Below are 27,216 nucleotides of genomic sequence, written 5' to 3'. Positions count from 1 at the left end.
GCCTTAACATCACCAGAAAAGCTTTTATCACGTAATCCATGGTAACTATTATGTCAATCAAGTCTCTGAATCACAAGCACTTTTGCATCATTCACAATCTGAATGGTGCTGGTTGGTTTAATCCAGCCAAAACTGATATTCAAAGGACACAAGCCCCATAGAGTCAACAGAAAGTGCCACACCTTAACTTGAACCCAGACAAGCTTCTACTACCTAATCCATAGTCACAAGTCTCTGACTCACTCAAGTCTATTGTTACAACCCTTTTGCATCATTCACAAACTGTGCTGGTTGGTTTCATCCAACCAAAGCTGCTATTCAGATGACACATAGCAGTTATGTGCAAAGGAAGGGTGGTTGAAAGGCCTATGCACTAAGGTGTCTCATTGAAAAATCAAGAAATTAAAAACTGATCTTCCTCAAACTATAGTAAAGCCCATAGACATTTTACACTTTATATGTAAAAAATATATTTTTTACACTGCATATACATAACTCAGAATTATCCTAATCATCATAATCATCCTCATCCAGAACAATCCTCTCTACACACACTTATGCACGTACAGTAAGATGACTAATGCTATTGAGGCCCATGCATAGATACTACAGTCCCTCTTCTCTACCTCCTTTCACTATAATGGCCTGAGGGGAGAATGATTCACTGTTTGTCTCTTACACATCCAATAGCCGCAATGCACTGCAGATGTTTGATCTTACTATAAAAAGGCTGAGGCAGGAAAAAGGGGGCTTCCACTGTATTTGCAGCGAGTGCCTTGTGGTCATGAACTCAGAGTGTGTGTTTAACAGTGTCACACAGATCAAACAGACTACATGACCCTGAAGAGAGAATATGACACATTAACCAGGGAAACAAGAGCGTTTGGATGGTAATGAAGATGATGATGATGATGATGATGATGATTTGATGATGATGATGATGAACTTTTGCTGTATGCAAATTGATAATAATAATTTTATTTCAGAGAAGCATTTAGCATAATACATGATAATAATTTTTGGCACTTTGTGAGTGAGGCAGGGCAAAGAGGCAGGTTTTTTGTTCCGTTTCTCCCCCTTGTGCACGTCCGTGAGCTGGTGCACGTCCGTGAGCTGGTGCATGTCACCACCAGTCAGACGTATATTATATGGGTGTTAGGAGGGCAAGTCCATACTCGAGGAACCTATTTTGAGAGGGCTCCAAAGCAATTGCAGGGAGAGGCGTTTTTGACTGCTGCCCTGACAAACACTGTAATCAGGCAGGTGAAAGTCCAGAAGTCCTATCAAGTGTTGAGACACTCGTTGACCCAGATACAGAAACCCTAAAACTCTTTAGTAAGCCACTCACGTCCTATACTGTATCGACCATGACATATTTTCTGAAATGATTGTTATTTAATTTAAATTATGTTAAGTAGTGTATACTTTATAGTGCATCTGTTTCTCCTCAATGCTTCGCTTCCTCTCATTGTAGACACGTGAAAGACTGCATAACTATGTAATACACAAATTAGAAGAATGTTTTTGGTGTAGTTTAGATTTGAATGTGTACAGACAAAGTCTTCTCTTAATGGAACCATCTTCATTTGTTACAGCTCTTATTCAGTTTGTGGTTGACTGAGTAAAGATTAGCATACTGGTTATGTTTTCGCCCAATGCTCCCATTGTAGATGTGATCTTATTGCCTCTCAGTTCAACCCACAGTGGAGGCATTGTATAGCCACAGAGACCTTACACACACACTCATTCCAATAGTTTATTGACAGAACCACAACATTGCTGCCATCCAAGTGTTGTAGGAATAACTGAGTTACACTTTAAATCAATTTACTCTATACATGCATAGTACAATGTTGTAATTACTCAGAGAAAACATTTAATTAACAGGTTGTTGCACAGTAAAAGGCCTTGATGATGGAACAGTGCCTTTTCTACTTTAACTACTGTAATAACAACAACCACTGAACTCCATGCCATAACAATGCAATAAAGTAGTTGCTACTAACTTGCACAGGTTTGTACAATGTTGTTACTGAAATCATGACAATGTTACTACACTGGTATAAGAACAACTTAATCATAGCAAGACACTGTAATCAACATACAGATCATGAGAATTCCACCTTTGTATCGGCCATTCTAATGGTGAAACAGTATGACCAATGGTAAAAAGATAATCAGCAAGCTAGAGATAGCAGGTTGATATTGATTATTGCCTAGTGGACACACAACTGTGAATGGACAATAGGAAACTATATTCGTACAGGAGCCCTATTATGATATTCCGAAATGAGGTGGGAGGGGAACGATTTCCCTTTGTAGAGATCTTTCTGGGGGATTTAAACCAAGGTCGCAGGCCTGGCTGCATTCCTCCTCCCCCCTCCATGCTTGATGTTAACTGTTGCTTGAAGAAGTTTGCACTTTTGGCAGTTTCATAGAGGGAGTGCACAAACACCTCCATGACCTCCCTTCCTAAGCTACAATGCCAGATGAAATTGTTTGGCATGGACTCATATACACTACTGAGATGCCAAGATTCCAGTACACACCCAGCCACACTGTCTAGTGAACGTGGACTCTTGTAATACCGTTGTAACTATCACCTAACCATGAAAAACAGTCCCTTAGAATTTACATGTTCTCAAAAAATTATCCATCTTTAAATGTGTTCACCACTGATGCAAAATGCTTGCAAAATGTGTCATTGCAAAATGGGCCATTGCAAAATGTGAATGTAGTGGTCATTTTGGTCTAGACATTGTGCTAAGTGATGTGATTGATATGTTGCCTACTGGACAGTTCTACCACTACTCTTATGCAGCAGTCGCTGTCATCAGCTCCCTCATGCAACCGCTGGAAACAGTGTAACAGTATTACCAAATACAGAGATATTACCCAATAGCGAGAGCAGAAAGCAAAGTGGGCAGGGCCGCGCGCCCCGGAGGCTTTATAACATTCCCTGATACATCCGTGTGTGTTAGTGCACGTAGTAAATAAAGAAACCTTTCTTCATCAGAATACATTCTACATAGACGATTTAGACTATTTACAAAGTGTTACGGACTTTTTGTGGGCAATCCAAGGGACAATCAAACTCTTACAGGTAAGTGATTTCATATTGTGACAATAAAATAATATATTATAAAATAAGTAAGCATTAGTTACTGTGTCATCAAATGTAATTACGAGTGCATTTATTTTTTCTTCAAGTTTGTTGGGATACTCATCATTGTGTGTATTGGTGCATACCACATCTGTATGCTTTGTATTAGTTTTTTGGGGGGGGAAACATGCCTTTTTAAATTCGAAATTGTATGAGATGTTTACACTTGGATCACATTACATTCTACTAAAATTACAGTCAGTTTTGCAAACGTCAGGGATGTTACAAGTTCTTAGCGCCAGACACTACTTTGCTGCACTTGAATATAATACTTACGGTAATACTGCAGTGACAACAACCATGCACGTGCAAAGAGCGCCACACAGCTGAACAGGAAGTTTTTGTTTACGTTTTGAACAAAGCATTGTGTATTACGGTAGGCCTTACGGAATGTACAGCCAATAGGCCTTTATTGTGTTCTATGTTTACAATCAATTATAGGGACGTGTAGGGCTATTTCAAGCAGTGTTTTATTTCCGGATAAAAATCCGGTTATTTATAGCAATTTGGGAGGCTACTGCATGGACAATAGATATAGGTGGGATATTTTCAGAGGGATAGTTATTGCATAAAAAATAAAGTTTAGAGTAGAGTGTGGTACAAACATTGCTCTTTGAATATGTTGTTTTTGAATAAAGGTAATATTGTGCTACAGATAGGATGTGTAATGTGTATACATTTTTCCTGGTATGTCATCCATGGGAATAGTTTATGTGATGATACCAACATTGGAAATGTCAGTGATATATTCCACAAGGATCAGACAAAAATAATTGACTTTATTTGTTTTGCTGTGGATACTTGCTTTGCTTAATAATGATGGCAGTTAAGAGATTATATAGATTGGCGCCTACAGTCAGGCAAAAAAAAAGTTGCTATAGCACTAGGCTACATCACCAATGATCTCCTCACATTGCAATGGGTTCCACCCGCCCCAGTGGCTGACTGCCAATATCCATGTTGTTGTGGCCATGGAACACACAGGGGTGCTCCTACATTCAGATACATTTTACAATCTCAAAATGTAGGTCTGTCGGAGCTTAGTTTAGCAGCCTGCTGCTGATATTTTAGAACTAGGGATTTGACAGATTAAGTGAGTTACGAAAGATTAGGGAAGCAATCTTTATACAGATGCCTGGGTTTCTGGATTCAACCTATTATTAAGGGAGAGGGAGGGTGGTCTTTATTCTAACTCTCTTAAAAGGAAACTTGCATCTCAAATCTAATCAGTACATAATATGTTATTTTTCAACACATGGCCTTGGAGTGGACTCAGTGGAGGGAGAGATGCAGTTTCGTACTTCAGATTAATTTACATGTTCTGGTTTATGTTGTGTTTACTCAGCTAGAGAAAGTTGCATTTGGATTGTTCCTTGAATTTGTTTCTCTTCCTCCAAAGTTGACCAACTTCTTTATCCTTCCTTCCTTTTTTGATTCAAAAAAAGTCTCACTATTGCAGATATGGGTTATTTTAATAAATGGTCTGTTGTATGTAAACAAAAAACAGTAGTGCTCATTGCTTGAAAAAGTTTTGACCTGTGTGCAGCATTGCAGCTCTTCCCCCTGTGAATCATGCTCATGACTATTAGGGAGTGTACGGCTACACACCAACGGTGGACGTGCTTAGGAATCCGTCAACTCCTCAGCAGAGCATGGCCTGTTCTCATGAAGTGTCCCATTTGGAACTCTGAGAGGGTTTGTTGGATTGTGCCAGGTCAGGTAGAAGATCATCTTAATGAGCAGTCTGAAGGACATCCTCCATGCCAGAGACTGCCTGCTCACTATCTGGAAACTAACTAAACTAACTACATTTGAGTGAGGTCTGGTTGATTTTGCTGTGTCTCATATAGGATTAACAGGGCCTCTATCAATAAAATAAACACTTCTTATGTTTATTTTATTTGTTGATATTTCTCAAATCTTCATAGTTGCATAACTTCTCCCTCACATGGTTGGATGCTGGAATTTCAGCGTGGGCTGACATAGCCTTCAACAAAGGACCCATGTTTTTGAACCACAGAAGAAAAATGAATGTGTTGTTTCGATACTCCTCTTCCTCTGGGCTATTGTGGGGACCGGCAGGCTCAGTCGAACCTCTGTTCTGTTCTCAAGTCCGAAGACTGCTGGGAACAACGCTTTTGACACCTGGCCAGACGCCCAACAACTCTACATGTGTCCTAAATGAATCACTTCCTTTGAAAGATTACCCTGCCGGGGCACAGAGTAGTGAGGTTGGGGAGAGAGAGTGAGATAGAGAAAGAGAGAAAGAGAGAAAGAGAGAAAGAGAGAAAGAGAGAGAGAGAGAGAGAGAGAGAGAGAGAGAGAAAGAGAGAGAGAGAGAGAGATAGAGAGAGAGAGAGAGAGAGAGAGAGAGAGAGAGAGAGAGAGAGAGAGAGAGAGAGAGAGAGAGAGAGAGAGGAAAAAACAGAGTGACGGGAGCCATGGAAGCTGCCGTGTCAGTGGCTTTCTGTGTGTTCTGGCCAAGCTCACCACAGAGGAAGAGCCTGACTCCTGCCCTTTAGAAACCTCGGGTCTGGACAAAGGGCCTGTTGACGATCTGATTTAATTTGCATGCACGGCAGCATTCCTACTTTCCTCCAAAATGGCATCATGATCCATAGCTTGATTTGATTTCCCCCCCTCTGTCAAAATAGCAGGCAGCTGAAGAGGTGTGCATTCGAGTTCAGTTAAGTTTTCTGCACAGAATGCATTCGAAAGCCTGACTGGCAGGTGTAATCTACTGTATTTGGGTAATAGTACAATGAATGTGAAAGATTGCTTGGCTTTAAAGCAAGCCAGAAAACTTTTGACTTCATGGTTCCTCTATACAAGACTTTGATAAAGCAACTCTCAAAGTCAAGCGTTGTCAACACAGCTTAGACAGTATAGGCCTACATCATGTCTGATTATTTGTCCAAGAAATTCAAACATTCCTCAAACACCTTTCTCTCTGTTTGTCTTGTGGTTAATTGTTTAAGGGCAAGTCCTGTGTCGTGAAGTTGGCATGTCAGAGCATGAACTGTGTTTGGTTTTTGGTGTGCTTGTATGAAAGTATGAGGATAGCACACAAGTATTTTATGTTCTAGACATCTATCATTTCTTCACCTAAAAACCATGCCAAACTGGGTTTATGAAAACATACCTCTAGACTTGTTTCCCTCCAAAGGCAGTTTTAGAAATAGGTAGAGGTAGTGAAACAATAACATCCTCATTGTAATCTGTAGAAAGAGAGAGAAGATCAGTTGATAGTGTGTTTCTCAAGTGTATTTCTCCTGGTTCTCATTTTATGAGAAGAAAGGATATGAAGGATATGAAATCAAATAGAAATCCATAGAAAAACAAGGCAGAAATATCCCTCCGCCAGTGTGTAACATGACACTTTCTCTCATTGAAAGTTTACAATGGATTAATGCCATTAATGCCACTGGGTGAACCGGTTAGTGTGTACCAACAGTAGGAAAATAACAGTCTCTTTCTGCCCCCCAGGCTTCACCAACTCAAGAAAATGGATGATATCCAGACTGCCTCCAAACCCCTCCTTGTGGACAAGGAACTGCCGGTAAGTGACATTTTAGTGTAATTTATATGCATTTATAATAATTTGTGTATGACTTATTGTTACTCTTGTGCAAAATGTGATTAAAGATTTGTTTTGATGATACCACAAATGAGCACCAGAGCCAAATTATGACTTATGAATCTAATTCACTTACAGCCATGTGTATATGGTCTTATGGACTCTTATGCACTCTTTACAGAATAAGGTTATTGGGATATTCAATTACTGCACTCTTAATTGCATAGGTTTACACAACTTTAATGGCAATCTTTTTTGACTGTTTTACTGTATGTTTCTCCGCTAGGGCCTGAGAGAGGCTGTGCAACAACTGGTGATAAAGGTATGTGTCCTGACATTAATGTTCACTTAGATATTCTAAGCGTCTACACAGCAATACAAGATACAGTACACTTTAGTGATAGCATCTGTGCAGAATGATTTGATCAATCAGAATTATTTTATTTGGTGTATATTATATATATAAGTATACTATAGTATATGTGTGTGACAGAGGGGGGGTTGGGGTTTGTGTAAGTCCCAGAGTCAGTGAGAGGCAGGGGGCTTGTTTGTGAGCCCCACTACCATGGGGAATAAACTGTTCAGGTGGTGCGAGGATTTGGTCTTCATAAAACCAAGATAAGCAGTTGAACACTGTAACTGTATTCACTATAATTGGAGTTTTAATATGTGGACCATGCTATTATGGAATATTGTAAACAGTATGTCCCCAAGATATATACAGTATATATAGCACCACCTTGTGGTGTTTGTGTAATAATAGCTCTTTATACACACTGTACAGTGCATTCGAAAAGTATTCGGACCCCTTCACTTTTTTCACATTTTGTTGTGTTATAGACTCAATTTAAAATGGATTAAATCCAAAGAATTTGCCATAGATCCACACACAATACCGCAGAATGTCAATGTACATTTAAGTACTCTTAAACTGTGCTAAAATGTAAAAATGTCATCAACAAATGACTCAATAAGTTGAATTGTGTAATTGATTCCTATGCAAATGAGAGATATTGATTCCAACTATTATCCTTGCATTAAGATGGACTTAATTCAATTTATTGAGTGATTTGTTGATGACATTTCAGCATTTTAGTTAATTTTAAGAGTGTCATTGCAAAGGGTCTGAATACTTATGTAAATGAGGTATTTCTGTATTTCAATTTTAATACATTTACTGAAATAAAAGAAAAAGTGGTTTCGCTTTGTCATTCTGGGGTATTGTGTGTGGATTGATGGCAAATTATTTTAATTTAATCCATGTGAAATTGAGGCTACAAAATGTGGGAAAAGTGAAGGGGTCTGAATACTTTCTGAATATACTGTACATAGCACACAGGACTTGCTGCACCTTTGGTGTGTACTTGATGAAAGGTTCTTTCAGACATTTAGAGCTCTTAGATACCTTGGACCACCAAATCACAAGACTTGACCTTTACTCATAAGCCTGTCTGTATATAATCTGAAGGGGAAAATGTTGACTTGAGTATATACTTGAAAACTACAATCCAAGCAAACCTGTAAACACACTCATGCCTCTACAGCTCTGTCATGCTGTTTAGTATTTGTGTGTGTGTGCGTGTGTGTGTGTGTGAATGTGTGTGTGTGTGTGTGTGTGTGTGTATGTGTGTTGAGTTCACATGCATTAAGCATGTCTACCACCTGTTTTCAGGACCTTGGACAACACCACAGACAGCCCATTGCCAAAGAATAGATAAACGTATAATATAATACATATAGATATACTGTATGCTTCCATACCTAACTTAAATGAACAAGAGGTTTGGTTTTGAAAATGAACAAATTAAATACGTATTTGATAAACTCCTGTGGATTTGATGCAAATAGTAATATCCATACAGGTGTGGAAGTCAGTGGCAGCTCTCTGACATCGACATTAAAGTGTGTAATTCTGTCAGGTGTGTCACATGATGGATTCGCCAGCTTTTGTATCTCGTGCTTACGATCACACCAAGATTAGTCCATTAGGTTTCCAGGGCAAGTGTTTAATATCGCTTTGTGTCTTAGAGCACCGGTGACGTAGGTAGCGTAGGAGCACCTCTGCCATCTGGTCCCCGTCTATCTCAGTGGGATTACCTCCCCCCCCGGAGACGACATGTGCATCAAACAGGTGTCCGTCACGAGGGGAGCCGTCAGGTGTTTACCCCAGGTCATCTAAATAGATTATGGGACCGTTTTATGGAAGGCTGCCGCCATCCAGGAATGGATCTCTAGTCTGTTTGAACCAGTTTCTGCTCTGTCACTGTCTTGACTGCTCCAGATAGCTAGTCTGCTACATCCCCTCCGTTGGTCTCAACCTGTCAAAAGCAGGGATCTATCTTTATTATTATTATCTTTGTCATTTATGAATAGTCCTTTAAAGATGATCTCTATACTACATTTCTATACTAAATATACACTCATATCGTTGGCTCATTTCTGACCAATGGCTTTAGTGGGAACTTTGTTTTATTTAGAAGCAGTCACAACTTTTCTGATTTCTGACTGCTTCATATACTTGTTGCCACAGTTCCTTAAGGATAACCACAGGTCAATCAGTGTTCTTGTATTATACCCCTTGGTCACATGAGTGCTTGCTTACTCTTCACTCAAAATGTGTAGTGCCCCACTGTCTGACATTGGCTGATCCAATTTAGGGATCGCTTCAGCTAGAATTAGCTTGTTTTGTCCACCGGGCAATGCACCATGGGAAGCAAGGGCTTATGCAGAGCAGTATGAAGCAGGGGTATAAAACGCTGCCCTCAGACAAGCTCCGGCTTAGCACCTGCACATACCAGCCATTGGATCTATAACCCCCGAGTTCTACTAATCACTCCTACCCAGTATTCACGACGAGTAATCAAAAGCCACCAGCAATCATGGTCCTGGAGGATGCTGACATGGACGTGGTTGTACCTGAGATTGAGGTTTCGGTGAGTACCGGATCTCTCCCAGAGCTGTTATGGAGTAGTTGATAGTATTTTTTGGATGGAATGTCTTAATGAATTTAAATGAGTTCTTGACTCATGGACTGTCCTGTGGAGGCATGGATAGGTGTGTTTGAGATGAATATAGGATCTTACCTCAAACTGTGATAATGGCTGGGATGGATAGAGGCTTGGTGGTTATTCGCAAGCGGTGTGCAATACAGAAATCTCACGTTGGCTTGAATGATACTTGTGATGGTTTGATGGAGGCACAATGACAGGAAGTTAAGTTGAAGACAGCTTGATCAATTCTCAAACTGTGTGCTCGGGCTTTGGTCGAAGACAGGATGATTAGAAGTGTTTGTATTGCTGTTGGATACATGTATTGGTATCCTCAGGGACTTTCTGATTCTTCTGAAGCTTTTTGCATAATTAAGGTTTAATCTAGAGAGATATGTTCAACTATAACATTGTGCCGAAAGGCAAAACACAACATGCAGTTTCGACCCACTGAAGCGACGAAGCTCGGATTCAACCAACTTGCAAGGTTTTAGAAAACACTTCCATCTAGCACAGCTTACAGCATGTCTGGTAAGCCGGAGCTGGGGTTCAACAGTGCTCTAGAATAGGTCTGCTTAGGGGGACGCCCTGGGTAGTTCTACTGTGTCTACGCTTCAGGGGCAGCTTTTGAGAAACCTGACTAAAAAAGAACAGTATCTAGTTGTTCTTTTGTTGCTGTGGTATTGGCTACTGGGCTCTTCAGTACTGGACTTTGTTACATACAGTAGGATGCACTTGTGTGGTTCAATAGTGTTTTGTTGTAATGTTCTGTGCTAAGCATGGTTTTGTGCTGTATCTTTAGGAGCACGATGTGGAGACTCCCCATGGCAGGCTCCACTGCACCATGAAGGGGGTGCCCAAAGGGGAGCGACCGGTCCTCCTCACCTTCCACGACATTGGCCTCAACCGTAAGCCTCAACTCTTCATGCACCTCTCAAGAGCTTATATATATCTGGCGTCATCCCTCATAGTGAGACTTAAAGACCCAGATGCTTTGCATTAATGCCTTGAGTGTTTTTAGTTTGAAAATGGGGGACTTCTCCCCATTTAGCTCTATTGTTAAATCTATTGATTATTGATTTGAACTTGGTGTTGATTGACCTTGGTGTTGAGACAGGCTCCTAACCCAAAAAAGGAGTGTATCATTAATATTCAATGGCTAGTCACTGTCACAGTAAACAACATGAAACGCCCTGTATACTTTATTAAGTCAGATTGAAACGTGAAACCTAAGTACAGTAGCGTAGTAAACAATGACTCTCCATGTTAGATATCTAAGAGGATTGGCCCTGTTCCAGGCCCATGATCCTGTACCTCTGTGTTTCTTCCTAGACAAGACCTGCTTCGACACGCTTTTCAACCATGAGGACATGCAGGAGATCATGCAACATTTTGCCGTGTGCCATGTCGATGCACCTGGGCAGCATGAGGGTGCCAACACCTTTTCCACCGGGTGAGTCGCCCTAATTTGGCACAGAATGTAGGCCAGGCTGTCTCTCTCTTCTTATCCCCTGGTAGACCTCTGTTGTGACCCATGTAGACACACCGTTGATAAATGAATAGACTCCTGTGAAATGTTTTATTTATTGTCGTTTATGACTGCCTATGTCCCATTTCTCCTTACATGACCTGAATTGTATAGAAAGTGATTGTGAAAAACAGATAGTGGAAAATATAGGGTGTTATTGATGGGTAACAGGGGAAGGACATTGATTAGATGCAATGTTGATGTGAAAAGTGATACGTACTATAACCCAATCATTTGTTTGTTCTTTCTCCAGGTATGAGTACCCCTCCATGGACCAGCTGTCTGAGACGATCCCTCTGGTCCTCAAGCACTTTGGGTAAGTTACCGTCAAACAAGGACTTCATAAGAATTGAGAGTAAATAAACATTTTGGTAATCAGGATTGAGGTAAATTAAAATGTCTATTCAGCTAATTGGCATATAATAATAATTCAATCGAAGGAGTGAACTGAAATTCAATTTCTCTTTGTTTTCCATAAGATTTTTTTCAATATTTTCTTTCAATACTCAATACTAAATGAATTTAAATTCATGTTTTGCCCTGGGTGAATACAGTCCCAGCCTTACTGTTCATACATTTTTGTGTGTAGATTAACTACATTTCATTTTATTGTGAACCACAGGCTGAAGAGTGTGATTGGATTGGCCAATGGAGCTGGCGCCTACATCCTTGCTAAATTCGCTGTGAGTTTGACATCCTCCCTCCTCCCTCCCTTTCAATCACTTTATAATTAAGAGATTTGATCAAACCAGGATTAGAGAACTTGACTAATGCTCCCACTCTGTGCTGACTTTGGCAGTACAGCGCTGCTTATTGCTTTAGCCTGCTGAGCTAAAGTCTGTAAGGAATGTTCTAGACTGGCTCAACACCAACATTCTGCTCTGTGGGGATTTTCACCCTGTTGACACACAGCTGACTGGACACATCAGCTGTTTTAACACTTAATTGGACCTCTCTGTCACTTAATTGTAGAGGTTTCTTATAGCACTGTTTGAAACTAACTAACTATACTTTGGTATTCATTGACTTTTCAGATACAAATGCAAATCATGAAGTCAGGAAATAAGGTGTCACATACACAATTAGAAACCAACAGAATTTTATGAAAGTTATGAACCAAGTCGTTTTTCTTTCTATTTATTTTAGCTGGACTACCCAGCTTTGGTGGAAGGCCTGGTTCTGATCAACATTAACCCATGTGCTGAGGGGTGGATGGACTGGGCTGCAAATAAGGTAGGCTATCTACCTGCGCTAGAGACACACAACCACAGAGCTGTCATGGTCACCCAGACCCTCCATACAACATGGCGGAAATGTTATTCACATAAAGTTGTCTTTTAATCTTGTTCCAGATCACTGGTTGGGCCCATGATATGCCCGGCATGCTCATCGGCCATCTATTTGGAAAGGTGAGCACACAGATAGGGCAAGATACACAGATGTTACAAACTAAGTCAATGTTAACCCATGTGATCCACTATGGTTGACATGTAGGAACGTTGAGTTGTAATTACTTAACCACAGATGACTGTGGTCATTAAAGTCACAGTTGAGTTTGTGTTTGTGTTCGGTCTCCATAGGAGGAAATCCACAACAATCACGACCTGATCGCCACCTACCGCCACCACATCATGAACGACATGAACCAGTACAACCTGCAACACTTCGTCAAGTCTTATAACAGGTTAAAAAAAAACTGTACCCCCTACGTAGTCGACTTAAGACCTGGGTTAAAAAAAGTGTTTTCCTACAAATACTTAAGGTGGTCTTGATTTATCTTTAGCAAGAAATACTATTTAGAGCCTGTTAAGTTATGTTGAGCCTGCTAAGTCCCTCTTAAGTTTCACTCACATCCCATAATTTCCCCCTACAGCCGGAGGGATCTGGACATCGAGAGGCCAATCCCTGGCCAAATCGCCAGAACCCTGAAGTGAGTTCCACACTTTCTCACAGTGTTTCAAACACCTCATATTTCATATACAGGGCCAATCGTTTTTTCCTCACCATGTGAATTGACCGAGAAAAACTCAAGGCCTTCGTCATTCAAACACTGTGTGAAATGTGTACTAATTCTGTGTTTCTGTGCTCCCCAAAGGGTCCCTTCTCTTCTGGTGGTTGGAGACAGCTCCCCCGCTGTTGATGCGGTGGTAAGTTCATGTGCACACTTTGTAACCCTAACTGTCATAAACAAATCATTAACAGTAATCTAGGTCTGTCTTTTGCAAGTCCCCCAAGTTTCATGGTTAATATGTTTTCCATGAAATCACACACATTAACAAGAGATATCTAAGATAGACAACCAAAGGTTAACACTTCAACATGATTTAGACAAGAACAAAAATGTAATACCACAAACGCAACAGCAGCATGATATTATCACCCCCATGTGTCATTGCAATTGAGCAAGCTCTTTATTTTTCTTCTATGGGAAAATATCATAGACATACAATAGAACAGCCATCCCCAATCAAATCAACATTGCATCAACAAATCAACATGTAATCCTAATTCATTCAATTCAGTCAATGTTATGTTGTCTAATACCCTGTATTTGGTGTCCACAGGTGGAATGCAACACTAAACTGGACCCAACAAAGACCACCCTGCTCAAGGTAAGTTGCCACCTACAATCTCCCTCTAGAACATATAAATAGGCCAGTGGAAAAGGTGGCGGTGGATAAGATTCTAATAGCTCAGCACTGCCTAGTGACTTATTAACTAGTGTCGGGCCACTGAGACTGCCTGCCAAAGCCTTCAGGTCACAATCCTCCCTGACTGACCTACTTATTAATGACATGCACATCCACGTCTAAAACCAAAAAAGGGTCTATTGAGCGTGAAATGGGCAGGTTTTTATTTGTTTTAACTGTTGGGAGGCTAATGGAACACTGGTTGGTTAGAGGGGAGAACTCTGTGTAAATGGCTGTTGTTGTATATAATGAGGATTAAAGTGGAGTGACAAATGTCAAGTACTAACATGCTATGGTGCTAATGCTCATGTCCTATTTTCTGTTTTCCCTCCAGATGGCAGATTGCGGAGGCCTGCCCCAGGTTGACCAGGTGTGTTAATGAGCTCTTAAGACTCATTTACGCGTTCACACGCATTTTGGCGAGGGTGGGGGATAATCGTTAGGAGGGGAGGGGGGTGATATAAGGCTTCACTTAAGAGCATTAGTGTCAGTAACGAGGCATGGTCTGTAGGTTTAATACCCAGCTAAGCACCTGCTGCTAGCCAGCTGTCCTGTCACAGGCCTCTCATTATCACAAACACTGTACGATAAGACATGGATTGGTCAGTTGATAGGTAAACAACTCTTTAATACTAAGAGGTGAACCAAGAGGAGGGCTAACTCTCCTTTGCTCTCTTAACAGCCTGCAAAGCTGACAGAGGCCTTGAAGTACTTCATCCAGGGCATGGGATACAGTAAGTATCCAAGAAACACTGTGTGTGTGTGTGTGTGTGTGTGTGTGTGTGCGTGTGCGTGTGCGTGTGCGTGTGGCCGTGTGCGTGTGTTTGTGTGTGTGTGTGTGGGAACCAAACTCCAGCACATAACTCATATAGAGCTATGAAAACACCACATCCATTACTTTTCAAACTTTGAGAGAATTCTGAAAGTTGTTGTTATTTTCAGTATCTTGATCTTGAAAATAAATCATTTACTGGTCTTACTTCTAGAAATGTACAATTAGAAATGTGTAATGTTGGCCAAGTATGATATTCACAAGAGTATAAGTTTATGAACAACCAAAAAGCTTGATACTTTAACCTTGTATCTTTTCCTCTTCTTTCTCCTCCTCCTCCTCCTCCTCCTCCTCCTCCTCCTCCTCAGTGCCCTCAGCCAGCATGACCAGACTGGTCCGCTCTCGCACAGCTTCCGGTTCCAGCATCCACTCCTTTGAGGGGAACCGTAGCCGGTCTCACACCAACGAGGGGAACCGCAGCCGGTCTCACACCAACGAGGGGAACCGCAGCCGCTCCCACACGGCTGACCACCAGCGCGGTCGCTCCCACACAGACTCCATGGACACCTCAGCCAACAGCAACGTGGACCAGGCGCACAAGTCCACCGAAGTGTCCTGCTAGACGACCCCCGTAACCGTTGACCCCCTGCCCCTGGTTCTGCTGCGCTGCCACTAACCACACATAAACCATGTACCACACACACACATACCCCCACAGGACCCACAAAACCCTACCACACAATTGGGATGCCCCCCCCCAACTAGAGAATATTTTCTCTATGCCAAAGAGTTAAGAGAGGAGGTTGTGTGTAAGGGTAGCTATGGCATAATGCATATTGTGATTCCTAAGGGAAATTCGTAAGAGGGAAAATGTATTCCTATAGAAACTGATCCCTCCAATTTCCTTGGTCAGGGGACTGTCGAGTTGTTAGGGGCAACGCAGCGCAGGGACACTGTAACAGAGTATGGTGGAGGAAGCTGTGGTTGTGAGCGAGTACATGAGTTTGTACATTTTTATCTTTTAATCTCTCATTACCAATGTTTTTTTCTCTACATTCTTGTACTGTTTTTGTCTGTAGTTTGTATCATATTGACACAGCTTTCTAAAAACATATATGACTGTAAATGACTTTTTTTTTTCTTTTCTGACTGTATAATTGTTGATCATTAAGTCTTTCTTTTCCATGTATGATTTAAATGTTCTGTATGTAGAAGTGGAGTTTGTAGATGTGGAGAAAGTATAGGGAGGCATTTGGATAAAAAAAAAAGACAGCAATTTTCTCAAATTGCTCTTCATCTACGAAACTAAGGGATATAACTGAACTGTATCATAATCACCTACTGTACATTCCTGTGTTTTAGGACGTTTGTCCATTTCCCATGAGTTAACACTGTTCTGGAACTTTCCACCTGTGGAGTTAACAGTGTTCTAGAAGTTCCACCTGTTTCACTCAGCCTTGTCAGCTCTCTGGAAAATACTGCGTATCATTAATCAAACAGAAAAATACAAACAACACGAAACTAAATGAATCAGCTTTGCATTGTATGCTTTATTAACTGACCATGGCTTCAGGCAAAATTGTACTTTTGGATATTTCTTTTTTGTGTGTGTGTGTGTGTAAATCATGATTTCTATGCAATCAAGCACAACGGAACAAAGATGTGCCATGGGAACCTACCATTTGACTTAATGCTCCTCTGTTGTGATGGATTTGGGAGAGCAAATTGATAGATCCACATGAGTAAAATATAGAGTTAGTCATAGAACTAGTATACACCCTCTCCCTCTCTTGCACTACAGCAACACTTGTCGGCTCGGTAGAACACCACCATAGCTTTGTAAAGACGCACAACAGCCTAATGCTCTAAACAGGTAGCATTAAAAATGGCATAACAGTTTGTATTTATGTAAAAAAATTAAATAAAAACGTGTAACTTTGATCTTTTCTCTTGTTGTTTTGTCATGATTTCATTGAATACATAGAGTATATTGATTCTCTCAACTCATGCTGTGGAGTTCAATAGATGGATCTCACAGGAATATAGCATTTTCAGCATCTCAACCCGTCTTACTCATAAGTTTATCAGATCAATATATGTATACTCATGCATAAGATTTCATGAAACTTGTTATATAAAAATACTTTTACCTATTTCTTGAATCATAGTTTGCAAGACGCACTTTAATAAATTAAGCGTAAAAATATCTCACACAATCTGTTTACTTGTGGATCAGTACACTCATTCTCAGATCAATTATCCACTGCACACATCCTCCAATGTTCTTTTAAAGACAGCATGCTTACAAACGCTCTCTTAAGTACATACATCAATTTAAATGTTTTCCAATAGGAAAAAGGCATCAGAAAGTCAAGATTGTAGCAAAAATACATTTAAAAAACATCACATTTATAATGGAGTTAGACTAAGAGAAAGGTCAATGGTAAGGTGGATTGGGGCAGGTCCGGTAAGGATGATTGCCCTCTCAATTCATGATCTCCGGGTAACCATAGTAATTCTCCAGCTCTGCAAAGATGTCGTTGGGGTTTTTGCAGCTGAGGTTGCAGAAGCAGGCGTTGATCCACATGATCTGCCAGGTGAATGTAGCACCGTTGGGACACACAAACTCCACTTCGATGGTCTTAGACTTGTAGGGGATGCAGCAGCGATTGTCTGTGCAGACGCCGCAGTATTTTGGCCGGTAGGGCTCCTTGCTGACACAGCCGGAGATGGTGAAGTTGGCTGCCTGCTCCTCTCTGTAGATGTTCAGACACTTCTTCCCAGGCTGAGAGAGAGGAAAGAGGAAAGAGGGAGTTACACTGGGGCAGTATGGGGTTCTTTTCATAAAAAATATTCAGTTTGAATGTCAAATGATGAAGACGAATGACTGTTCATGGATATTTCGTAATGTGATCACTAGGGAGACAAAGTCTAGTTAGTTGTAAGTTTGTATAGTGAACACTACCATGTGGCTACAATGAACATTTTTACCTGCTGTGTATTTGTGTGTCTGTGTGTCTGTGAGTATGTATGTGTGTGTGTGTGTGTGTGTGTGTGTGTGTGTGTGTGCGTATGTTTGCTTGTGTGTGTGTGTGTGTGTGTGTGTGTGTATGTTTGCTTGTGTGTGTGTGTGTGTATGTTTGTGTGTGTGTGTGTGTGTGTGTGTGTGTGTGAGTATGTGTATGTTTGCTTGTGTGTGTGTGTGTGTGTGTGTGTGTGTGTGTGTGTGTGCGTGTGTGTATGTGTGTATGTGTGTGTGTGTGTGTGTGTGTGTGCAAGATTGTATGTGCATGCATCATTGTATAGATCTACCTTGATGTGCTTGGTGATGTCCACCTCACAGGGACGTAAGTTGCAGAGGCGTGACTCTTTGACGATCTCACACCTCTCGTTGGCGTTGGAGACGCGCAGGGACAGTCCTCGGCCGCAGGTCTTAGAACAGGGACTCCACGGTGTGGTCTGGGTCACACAGTTCTTGTGCCAGCTCATGGTTTCAGCAGGGGGAGCTACCCCAGCATACACAGAGAATAGATATGGTACAGGAGTATGTAGTCATTCTAATGTGTTCAGTAGCTTTATTCCATTATTCTCTACCAGGATTGAGGTCAATCTTCATCTGATTGACTTAATTCACTCAGCACAATGGAAAACAATGGGTCACCTTCAATTCACAAATCACATTTCATTTAACTTAAAGCATGTCGGTCAGTTTTTTGTGGGGTGCCTATTTCGGAAAACATGAGATTCAACAAGCCATTTAGATGGCTGCCCCTGCCTACGTAGAGTGGGGTCTCATGGGGCGCTGTGTTGAACATCTGTTTTTAAAATAATTGTCAAATAAATTCATACATTCATTCATCTGCCCCTCCTGAGACCTCTATACCTCTAATAATAATAATAAAAACGTCCTTCTTCTAGCATTATTACTGCCAATGGCCCCTGGCCCGAGCATAGATTACTTTTTTTTGTTATGACTGATGGACAGATGATTCACTACATTAGTCAAACGTATTTGTTGTAAGTCACTTTGGATAAAGGTGTCTGCTAAATACCAACATTTTTTATCTAATGTAACTTCTTGCATTGAGTTAATACATTTACAGTGCCCTGTGTTTCAAATCCAAACTTTTGGAGTGTAGAGCCGAAAGAAGAAAAAATGCTTCATTGTCCCATTTCTTCCACAGGGAGTACAGTACACCAATTCACAGCCCTGGACCTACAGTAGCTACAGCAGCTGTGGCCTACCTTGTACTGCATGTCTGGGAGCAGTTTTACGGCCCTTCTTGGGCTCCTCACAGATCCACTGCTCACAGCATTGGCCGGGAATCTTAACCCTCCGCGGGGTCTGGCACCACACCCGGGGCGGCTGGTACTCTGTGCACAGCCCCACGCAGCCGATGGCGCCGTTCACACACACGCACTGGTATTTACAGCTGGGCCTGAAGCTCTGTCCATTACGATAGATCACACCGTCGTGCTCACAGCCTGTGCCAACCATATCTGGCAAAGGAAGGACAGCACGCTTATAGCAAAAGAGAGATACGTTACATACAGGAGTGTAGTCATTGGTTCTCAACCCAGTCCTTCGTTCCCTCACCAGAACACCTGATTGAAAGTTACCAAGAAAAAGTACTGGATACCCTAAAAAGTACTGGATACAAGTCTTAATACCTGATAATTGCTTGTTAATTACACTCGCTGTTTTCGATTCACAGATTCAAGCACCACTATGTACCATATAGTGCCAGGTAGTTATCAATGGTGCTCAATTTATTGAGGTGAGTACCAGAGAGTACCCTTGTCACCACATTGTTACCAAACATTTTCTTAGTAGGCTAAATACTAGGTAAAATAATGGGTTACCCAAATATGAACACATCATTACACACCTCCATCAGAAATTAATCTTAGTGTGCCTAGCTGCAACGCCACCAGGATGTCACTGAGCCAATGTTGTATGAGAAATTCGGCCCCTGTGGTCCAATTCTCTTCATTAGGGTTAGGGTTAGGGTCACTCGCCAATCCATTGGATATGCTTGTGTTAACTTTTAACATCAAGGTGATGCTGAATGTGCCCTAGACACAATTAACTTTGATATTGTTAATGGATGATGTATGTGCATCATGTGGTCTCAGGAGTCACGTGAATACCAAGGAGTCAACCTGTATGTGAACAACCTGGATGATGACTGGCATGACAAGCGTCTACACAAGGAGTTCTCCTCCTTCGGAACAATCACCAGTGCAAAGGTGATGATGGATAGTCAACGCAGCAAGGGCTTTGGCTTTGTGTGCTTCTCCTCCCCTGAGGACGCCACCAAGGCTGTGACTGAGATGAACGGCTGCATCTTTGCCACCAAGCCCCTGCATGTGGCCCTGGCCGTGCGCACGGAGGATTGCCAAGCACAGCGCGAGGTACTTATCACAAACCAGTACATGCAGAGGATGGCCAGCTTCCACACCATGCCAAACCCAGTCATCAACCCCTACCAGCCTGCTCAATCATTCTAGATTTCACAGGCCCAGAACATGCCCAAAACCATGCATTCATTGGATCCTAGGCCTCGGACCTTCAATGCCAAGACCATTAACAGAACATTTATCATGAATATGCTTTTGATTATGAGTATCTAATGAAATAATATTGCAAAATAAATTTATTTTATTTTATTTTGCTTATAGATCAAAACATTAACATTTGGAACAGGAAGGCTTGATGTGCCTAAGACAAAATCGCAAATTTCGTTACAATGTCCTTAATCATAAGAAATGCATTGCTTCTTTAGGGTCTTTGATGAAAACAGTGCTTTTGATAGTATACGTGAGTATAATGTGGAAAATACTTTTTTCCTCCGAATATCTATTCACTCCACACTGTATGTGTTTCAGAGTGCACCAAAAAATGAACTCAAACTCTGTACAACATAATTTACACTACAGCCCTTGACAATGACTAGTTAGAATGGTTCTACACATCTGCATAGACATTTCTATAGAACATCAATGATTTCTATGGATACATGTCACAGTTGACAATGTGATGATGTAACAAACGAGGACCACACAACTGGGGTTCTGGAACCAGTTCTAAATGACATTAATTTCATTTAACTGCAATTCCTCTGCATAGAGCACACATTTTATTATTATCAAGAATATCCAAAGCTAAAATATTAACACAAATATTAATATCAGTTTTCTTAACTAAATATTAATATGGCCTTCTTGTATGTTGGAGATCTCCACCAGGATACCACTGAGACAATGCTGCATGAGAAATTCAGCTCTGCTGGTGCAATTATCTCCATCAAAGTGTGCAGGGACAAGATCACCCAACGATCCCTTGGGTATGCCTATGTCAACTTTCAACAGCATGCTGGCGCAAAGCTTGCCCTGGACACCATGAACTACGATATCCTCAAAGGAAAAGCTATGCGCATCATGTGGTTTCAGCGTGACCCTTCCCTGAGGAAGAGTGGGGTAGGAAATGTTTTCATCAAGAACTTGGAGGAATCTATTGACAGCCAGGCCCTCTACGACACGTTTTCTACATTTGGAAAGGTCCTTTCCTGTAAGGTAGTTTGTGATGAGAATGGCCAATCTAAAGGCCATGGTTATGTGCAATTTCAGTGCCAGGAGGCTGCTGAGAGAGCCATTAAGAGGCTGAATGGCATGCCGTTCAATGACAAATTAGTGTTTATTGGACACTTCAAATTTAGCAAAGAACGAGAGGCTGAACATGGAGCCAGAGCCAAAGAGTTCACCAATGTGTACATCAAAAACTTTGGGGACGACATGGATGACCAAAAACTGAAGGAAAAGTTTGAAATATATGGACCAACCCTGAGTGTCCGGGTCATGACTGAGGACAATGGTCAGTCCAGGGGTTTCGGCTTTGTTAGCTTCGAAAGGCATGAGGATGCCCAGAAGGCCGTTGACGACATGAATGGTAAGAAGATCAATGGGAGAAAGGTCTGTGTGGGCCGCGCCCAGAAGAGAGGAGAGCGCCAGATTCTGCTGAAGCGACGGTTTGAACACATGAAGCATGAGCGTATGACCAGATACCAGGTTTGTGTCCTCCAGTTCTCTGATACTAACACAGAAGTTGATATTACTTTAAGTTGATACATAGTTATTGATGATGAGGTATGAAAAACATATCACTAAACAGGGTTTCTCTCTACCAGGGTGTCAATCTGTACGTGAAGAACCTGGATGATGGCTTGGACGATGAGCGTCTGCACAAAGCATTCTCCTCCTACGGAACAATCACCAGTGCAAAGGTGATGATGGATGGTCAACGCAGCAAGGGCTTTGGCTTTGTGTGCTTCTCCTCCCCTGAGGACGCCACTAAGGCTGTGACTGAGATGAACGGCCGCATTGTGGCCACCAAGCCGCTGTATGTGGCCATGGCCCAGCGCATGGAGGATCGCCAGCCTGCTCCACCACCTGGATACGTCATGGCTCCAGTTCCACAGGCTCAGACCTATGCTGCCTACTACCTCACCAACCAGCTGGCTCAGCTGAGAGACACTCCTGGATGGGCCCCCCAGAGTGTGCAGTACGTCCAGAACATGCCCTACATCATGCCTCAGACCTTCAATGCTATGAACCCCACACCGTCCCAGGATCCCTATATGATGACCTCTCAGCGAATGGGTCAGTTTATTTATTGAAGCAACCCAGCACATACAGTCGATGTGTGTCTTGACACAACATTTACCATAAATATGCTTTTGATTATGAGTGTCTTACCCACACAGCTACTCAGGCTTTGAGACAGAGCCCTGCTAGTGCAAATGCAAATGCAGCTACAGCCATGATGTGCGCTGTGCCACAGAACAAGCATGCAGCTGGTGTACGTGTACACTACCCACAGCAGCACATGGCTCCCCAGCTTGCTCTGCTGACTGCCTCCATGCTGGCTGCCACTCCTCCTGAGGAGCGGAAACAGCTGCTGGGTGAGTCTACTTGTTAGATCTTTAGATCCCCATTATCTATACTGTATAATAACTGTTACTGATTGTTTGATTCTCCATCCCTCCAGGTGAGCATCTCTTCCAACTTATCCAGAAAGCACACCCCAGTCTAGCTCCCAAGATCACAGGGATGCTGCTGGAGATGGACAACTCAGAACTTCTCTACATGCTGGAGGCTCCAGATTCCCTGCACTCCAAGGTGGATGAAGCGGTCGCTGCGCTGCAGGCACACTGGGCTAAGGAGGCTGCACAGAAATCTGATCCGCTCCCAGCTTGAGTTCAAACCGACTAAGACGAGGGATGGAGATCCAGACATTAAAACCTACTCCTACAACATTGACAAATCTTTTAACATTGAACAACATTAACTTTTCTAAATATTGCAATATTAATAAATAATTGTGTTACTAAATGAACAAAATGTACTCTGCTATATCTGAATGCCTTTTACTGTGTCAGTGATCAGAACAGTGTTTTACTATACAAAGACTTGATAACTGTACATTTTGGAAAGTCTTTGGATTAAATACAGCTGGCTGTGATCAATTCTCAAACTGTCTTCAGAGGCTAAAACATCTCTGTGCTTATACATCTAGGCCAAACAATAACATTTAGCTGATGTGTCATCACCGCTTCTGCTTGAGAATCATTGATATTTTCAATTTCATTTGTCACTACTTTTGAAAGCTTAATGCAAGATACAGTATGGCATTAGTGTGTAGTATTAGTTGATTGTAGCGTATTAACAACTGGTGTCTTTGTGGAGGTTAGGTATGGTGAGTGGTGAGGGACACTTACATGCACAAACTCCTTTTTCGTACCTAGGCTTGTCTGAGCTGTAGTCACAGTACAGTCCCTTATGGTAGTCGCAGGTGTCTACCTCGTTGCAGACCTCCCCCACCTGCATGGCGCAAGCCTTGCAACAGTCACAGCCATCCAAGAGCAGACTGACCCCCGGTGGACAGGAGGGGGCGCTCTTGGGGCACTCGCAGGGCCACTTGCAATACTGCGTGCGGTTGTACATCTCTGTTGTGAGTTCGACTGTGGCTGGGGTGGGCGCCATGAGAATGGAATTCTGGGAGTAGGCCTGTATGAAGAGAGAGGAGCTTGTGTGATGCACTTACATATACATAATACATCATCATATCAAACAATTTGACTTGTAGAAAATTATTGTTGATTTCCAAGACCCAGATTAAGTCTACTCTTCCACTAAAAACTATTCAATAACAACTCTCAGGGGATACCGGCCCATAGAGTCAGAATGCTCATTGTAAACGTGAAGTGATTTGATTTCACATTTTGGACTACGAGAGGGATTTACCACTTGGATTGCATGTCACAAAGTGCCTTCACAAAGACTATTACTAAGCCACCGAAAGTTCCACCATGTATGAACAGAATAACAGCCAAGTGGCATTCAACCCCAGGAAAAAAATAAAATAATAATTACCATAATAATATCCCTAATCCTTTCATTTCTAAGAATTCTTTGTAACCCCCTCTCAATTGGTCATGGACCTGAAAGCTGTAATCCCCTATTTGGCAACATTACCTCGATACTGACTGAATGTGCTGAAGGGTGGCATGAGAAAATGTATCTGCATTAATATGAGGCTTGTACGACTTGTACTTCTTTAAGTATCCTAAACTCCCATGGTAGATAATACGTTGATGACACTGTAGGTGTGGAGAGAGACTACAGTACAAATAGACTAATGTGATACTTTTACCTCACACAGTCTGGTGTCATCTTAACATTTTGGCAGTAGATCAATTGTTCAGTTGTTTTGTTTGCAAAGCTAGATTTCTCCTTGCTTAACAGCTGCAGTGACAAAAACGATTCCAATAAAACGTGTCCAATACGTCTCCCTCTTGACTATTGCTTGGATAAACCATTGAATGTTCATGCCAAAATCAAAAACAGAAACTCTTTACAACACGTATAAACAAATGTGCTGCCTGAACAAGCCACAAGGGAGATTTTAACAACCAAACAAATAGCGGTTGGTCTTGGACCCTGACGGTATGAGTCCCTTCAGAGGAAACTGGCCCTCATCTGGCTCACAATGTATATTTAGATGTACAAACATGACTCTTAGTCTTGGATCCGCATCATAAGCGCATGGCTAGTGAGCTTGTTTTCAAGACAGAGTGTGCTCCACACAGAAGCGGCCATAGGAACAGCTTACACAGTGGTTTTCTTGTTGTCTAATTATGTCCTAGGTCTAATTAGTGGACACAATATTCCACTTTGGCCTTACCTCAGCTCTGAGGGCGAGAATAAAGCCATAACGACTCTGCATCACAATTCCTGCAGTCTGCAGTCTGCACGAACAAAGAACTGCTCCTACCATGCTATTACAAATGGTCTTGCTTGGGATGTTCGCAGCTCGTCACAGGTCTAATTTCCCCATCCAACCTCACTAATTACATGTTAGCCTCAACATGTTTCATGTCACAGCAGTCATGGGCTTATGATATGAATAGGTTACATACACACACACGCACACTCACACTCACACTCACACTCACACTCACACTCACACTCACACTCACACTCACACTCACACTCACACTCACACTCACACTCACACTCACACTCACACTCACACACACACTCACACTCACACTCACACTCACACTCACACTCACACTCACACACACACACACACACACTCACACTCACACACACACACACACACACACACACACACACACACACACACACACATACACACAATTAATTGTGAAAAAGGTGCATTAATCATCTTATGTGTGCTTGGCAGCCCATCAGTTGTGTTTACAGTTCATAATAGAAATATGGTAATACATAATCCTGGGTCTACCATGTAGGAAGCTAATGCAGATTGACTAGTTTAATCATAGGCATTCCACAGAGCCACGCACATCAGGAGGTCTGCTTTTACTTTGCCGCCATCAGACTCTGCAATAACAACACACCCTATGTCACTCCAATTTAGAGGAGGGGTGGGTGTTTTAAGTAGGTCTAATGAAGTCAACACACAGCAAACAAGGGTTGAATTATATCAGAGCTTGATATTTTTACTTATCTTAAATGTTCTACATTAAGCAAAGTGATACTGTATGGAAGGTTTTGTCAACGTGATGTTATTCATAAGCACATGTGAATTGAACTGTGGGTTTGACACATATTGTACGCCAACTGTATTTTGAAGTTTCTTCCATTAGAAAAACTAACTGTTAAGAACACACCTCCAAACTATCCCATCCAGATACATTTGATTGAGATTATATGTCATTCTGTTCCGATGTATAACACCTTTGTTGATTTCAGTGTGACATTTACATTCTTCGAATAGCCTACTGACAGAAATTCTTGCAGACTATTCTACCGTAGACTGTAGTGATGCATTGATTTTCTCAGGTGGCCGTGGCTCACACCTGTAGATGACAGATGACGCAGAATGCAAACTGTTTTTGAGTTTAGAGGATGGGCAATTGATCATGATAACAAGAAAGTATGATGCCAGCTACTGTATGTAAACAGTCGTTTTTGTAAAAAAAAAAAAAAAAACTGTCTCCATCACAGCCACAAGGTGGCAGTAAAATACAACTGACCGAGACTATTTTCGATTAAACGCCGGGAAACTGGGGCATACCCTGGCCTGAACGCAACACAATGCAAGCATCACAGTTCCATTCGAGGTGAGTGCACCAGCAGTACTGTCTGAGGGAGGCTAGGTTGGAGGATAGAAGATAGACCTATGGTCTGAAGAAGCCTATCAAATATATATCTTGTCAATGTTTTGTTTTGTTTTTTACTGATTCCTCGATCGTAGCCTCATGCTGTTTAAATCTAGCAAAAAAAGGTGACTTGATTTACAGTATACATCATAAATTCTAGGACATGCATTTTTTTTTCTGTCTTTGTCTTTTCTTGCAAAATACATATTCTGAAGAAACCATCTAATCCCCTTCCAAAACTACTTTAAAGAAAATGCGCAAAGTAAGGTCAAAGACACGTGAATAAAAGGAAGGATGCTGTATTTTATTTTTCTCACCTGTTGAATTCCGGCTGCTATAAGAATCCACATCAGGAGCCAACTCATCACTGATGAGGAATTGTAAATTCATTGAACCCAGAATTAGTTCCTTGCTAAAAACAAAATATTCCGCACTCCACAGGTCTCGAGCATTGTTCCTCTGGCTGTCATCTCCGCGCACCGCTGTCTGAGACTGGGACGGGAGATGGCATTAGATGTGCGCTGACGTCAGGTTTTTAGGACGAGCCACGCATGTTTCTGGCACCGGGCTGTGTGTTTTCCTCTGCTCCACTCTCACCCGCAGCTCCTCGCGCGCAAGAGCCCGCCCTGGAAGGACAGGCAAGTGTGGTGGTGGAGGCAAGTCTGCAGGGATTTACGCGCATTTTAACCATCTATGGACAATTGCGCGTTGTTTTGTTGTTGCTTTGGCTTATGAATGAATGAATGAATGAATGAATGGTCTTTATTGTCATTGATATAGTACAGGTACCA

The 27,216-nt window shown here is 41.8% G+C and overlaps 3 protein-coding genes across 3 annotated transcripts; 2 read left to right on the top strand and 1 right to left on the bottom strand.

Moving 5' to 3' along the window:
- Positions 1 to 2,985: 2,985 nt before the first annotated feature.
- On the top strand, positions 2,986 to 16,665 carry ndrg1a (N-myc downstream regulated 1a). The gene is made up of 16 exons (XM_080532985.1): positions 2,986 to 3,103; positions 6,650 to 6,722; positions 7,027 to 7,062; positions 10,530 to 10,635; positions 11,060 to 11,180; positions 11,509 to 11,571; positions 11,878 to 11,938; positions 12,402 to 12,488; positions 12,608 to 12,664; positions 12,836 to 12,939; positions 13,129 to 13,185; positions 13,351 to 13,402; positions 13,820 to 13,867; positions 14,280 to 14,315; positions 14,628 to 14,679; positions 15,086 to 16,665. The coding sequence occupies exons 2-16, from the start codon at positions 6,669 to 6,671 to the stop codon at positions 15,337 to 15,339; spliced, it is 1,188 nt and encodes a 395-aa protein (XP_080389111.1). The 5' UTR covers positions 2,986 to 3,103; positions 6,650 to 6,668; the 3' UTR covers positions 15,340 to 16,665.
- On the bottom strand, positions 16,248 to 26,883 carry ccn4a (cellular communication network factor 4a). The gene is made up of 5 exons (XM_080532987.1): positions 26,743 to 26,883; positions 23,495 to 23,783; positions 18,963 to 19,217; positions 18,030 to 18,223; positions 16,248 to 17,502 (listed from the first exon to the last, which is right to left on the bottom strand). Exons 1-5 carry the CDS (start codon positions 26,788 to 26,790, stop codon positions 17,203 to 17,205), a joined length of 1,086 nt encoding a protein of 361 aa, XP_080389113.1. The 5' UTR covers positions 26,791 to 26,883; the 3' UTR covers positions 16,248 to 17,202.
- On the top strand, positions 20,934 to 22,973 carry LOC308159104 (polyadenylate-binding protein 1A-like; the record flags this gene model as incomplete). Its single annotated transcript, XM_080532858.1, has 4 exons — positions 20,934 to 21,785; positions 21,905 to 22,376; positions 22,481 to 22,678; positions 22,765 to 22,973. 4 exons carry the CDS (start codon positions 20,934 to 20,936, stop codon positions 22,971 to 22,973), a joined length of 1,731 nt encoding a protein of 576 aa, XP_080388984.1.
- Positions 26,884 to 27,216: the final 333 nt, after the last annotated feature.

Source organism: Nansenia antarctica (genome assembly GCF_963989245.1).
Source record: "Nansenia antarctica genome assembly, chromosome: 5".
Lineage (NCBI taxonomy): Eukaryota > Metazoa > Chordata > Actinopteri > Argentiniformes > Microstomatidae > Nansenia > Nansenia antarctica.
Note: the sequence above shows the minus strand (reverse complement) of the source record. Positions and strands in the feature narration are given on the sequence as shown.

Coding starts and splice junctions, on each gene's coding strand:
- ndrg1a (XM_080532985.1), top strand. CDS start 6,669: ATGGATGATATCCAGACTGCCTCCAAACCCCTCCTTGTGGACAAGGAA. Junction 10,636..11,059: donor CCACGACATTGGCCTCAACC/GTAAGCCTCAAC, acceptor GTTTCTTCCTAG/ACAAGACCTGCTTCGACACG. Junction 12,940..13,128: donor TTCGTCAAGTCTTATAACAG/GTTAAAAAAAAA, acceptor TTCCCCCTACAG/CCGGAGGGATCTGGACATCG.
- ccn4a (XM_080532987.1), bottom strand. CDS start 26,790: ATGAGTTGGCTCCTGATGTGGATTCTTATAGCAGCCGGAATTCAACAG. Junction 19,218..23,494: donor CGAAAAAGGAGTTTGTGCAT/GTAAGTGTCCCT, acceptor TTCCTTTGCCAG/ATATGGTTGGCACAGGCTGT. Junction 18,224..18,962: donor TCCCAGACATGCAGTACAAG/GTAGGCCACAGC, acceptor ATGCTGGGGTAG/CTCCCCCTGCTGAAACCATG.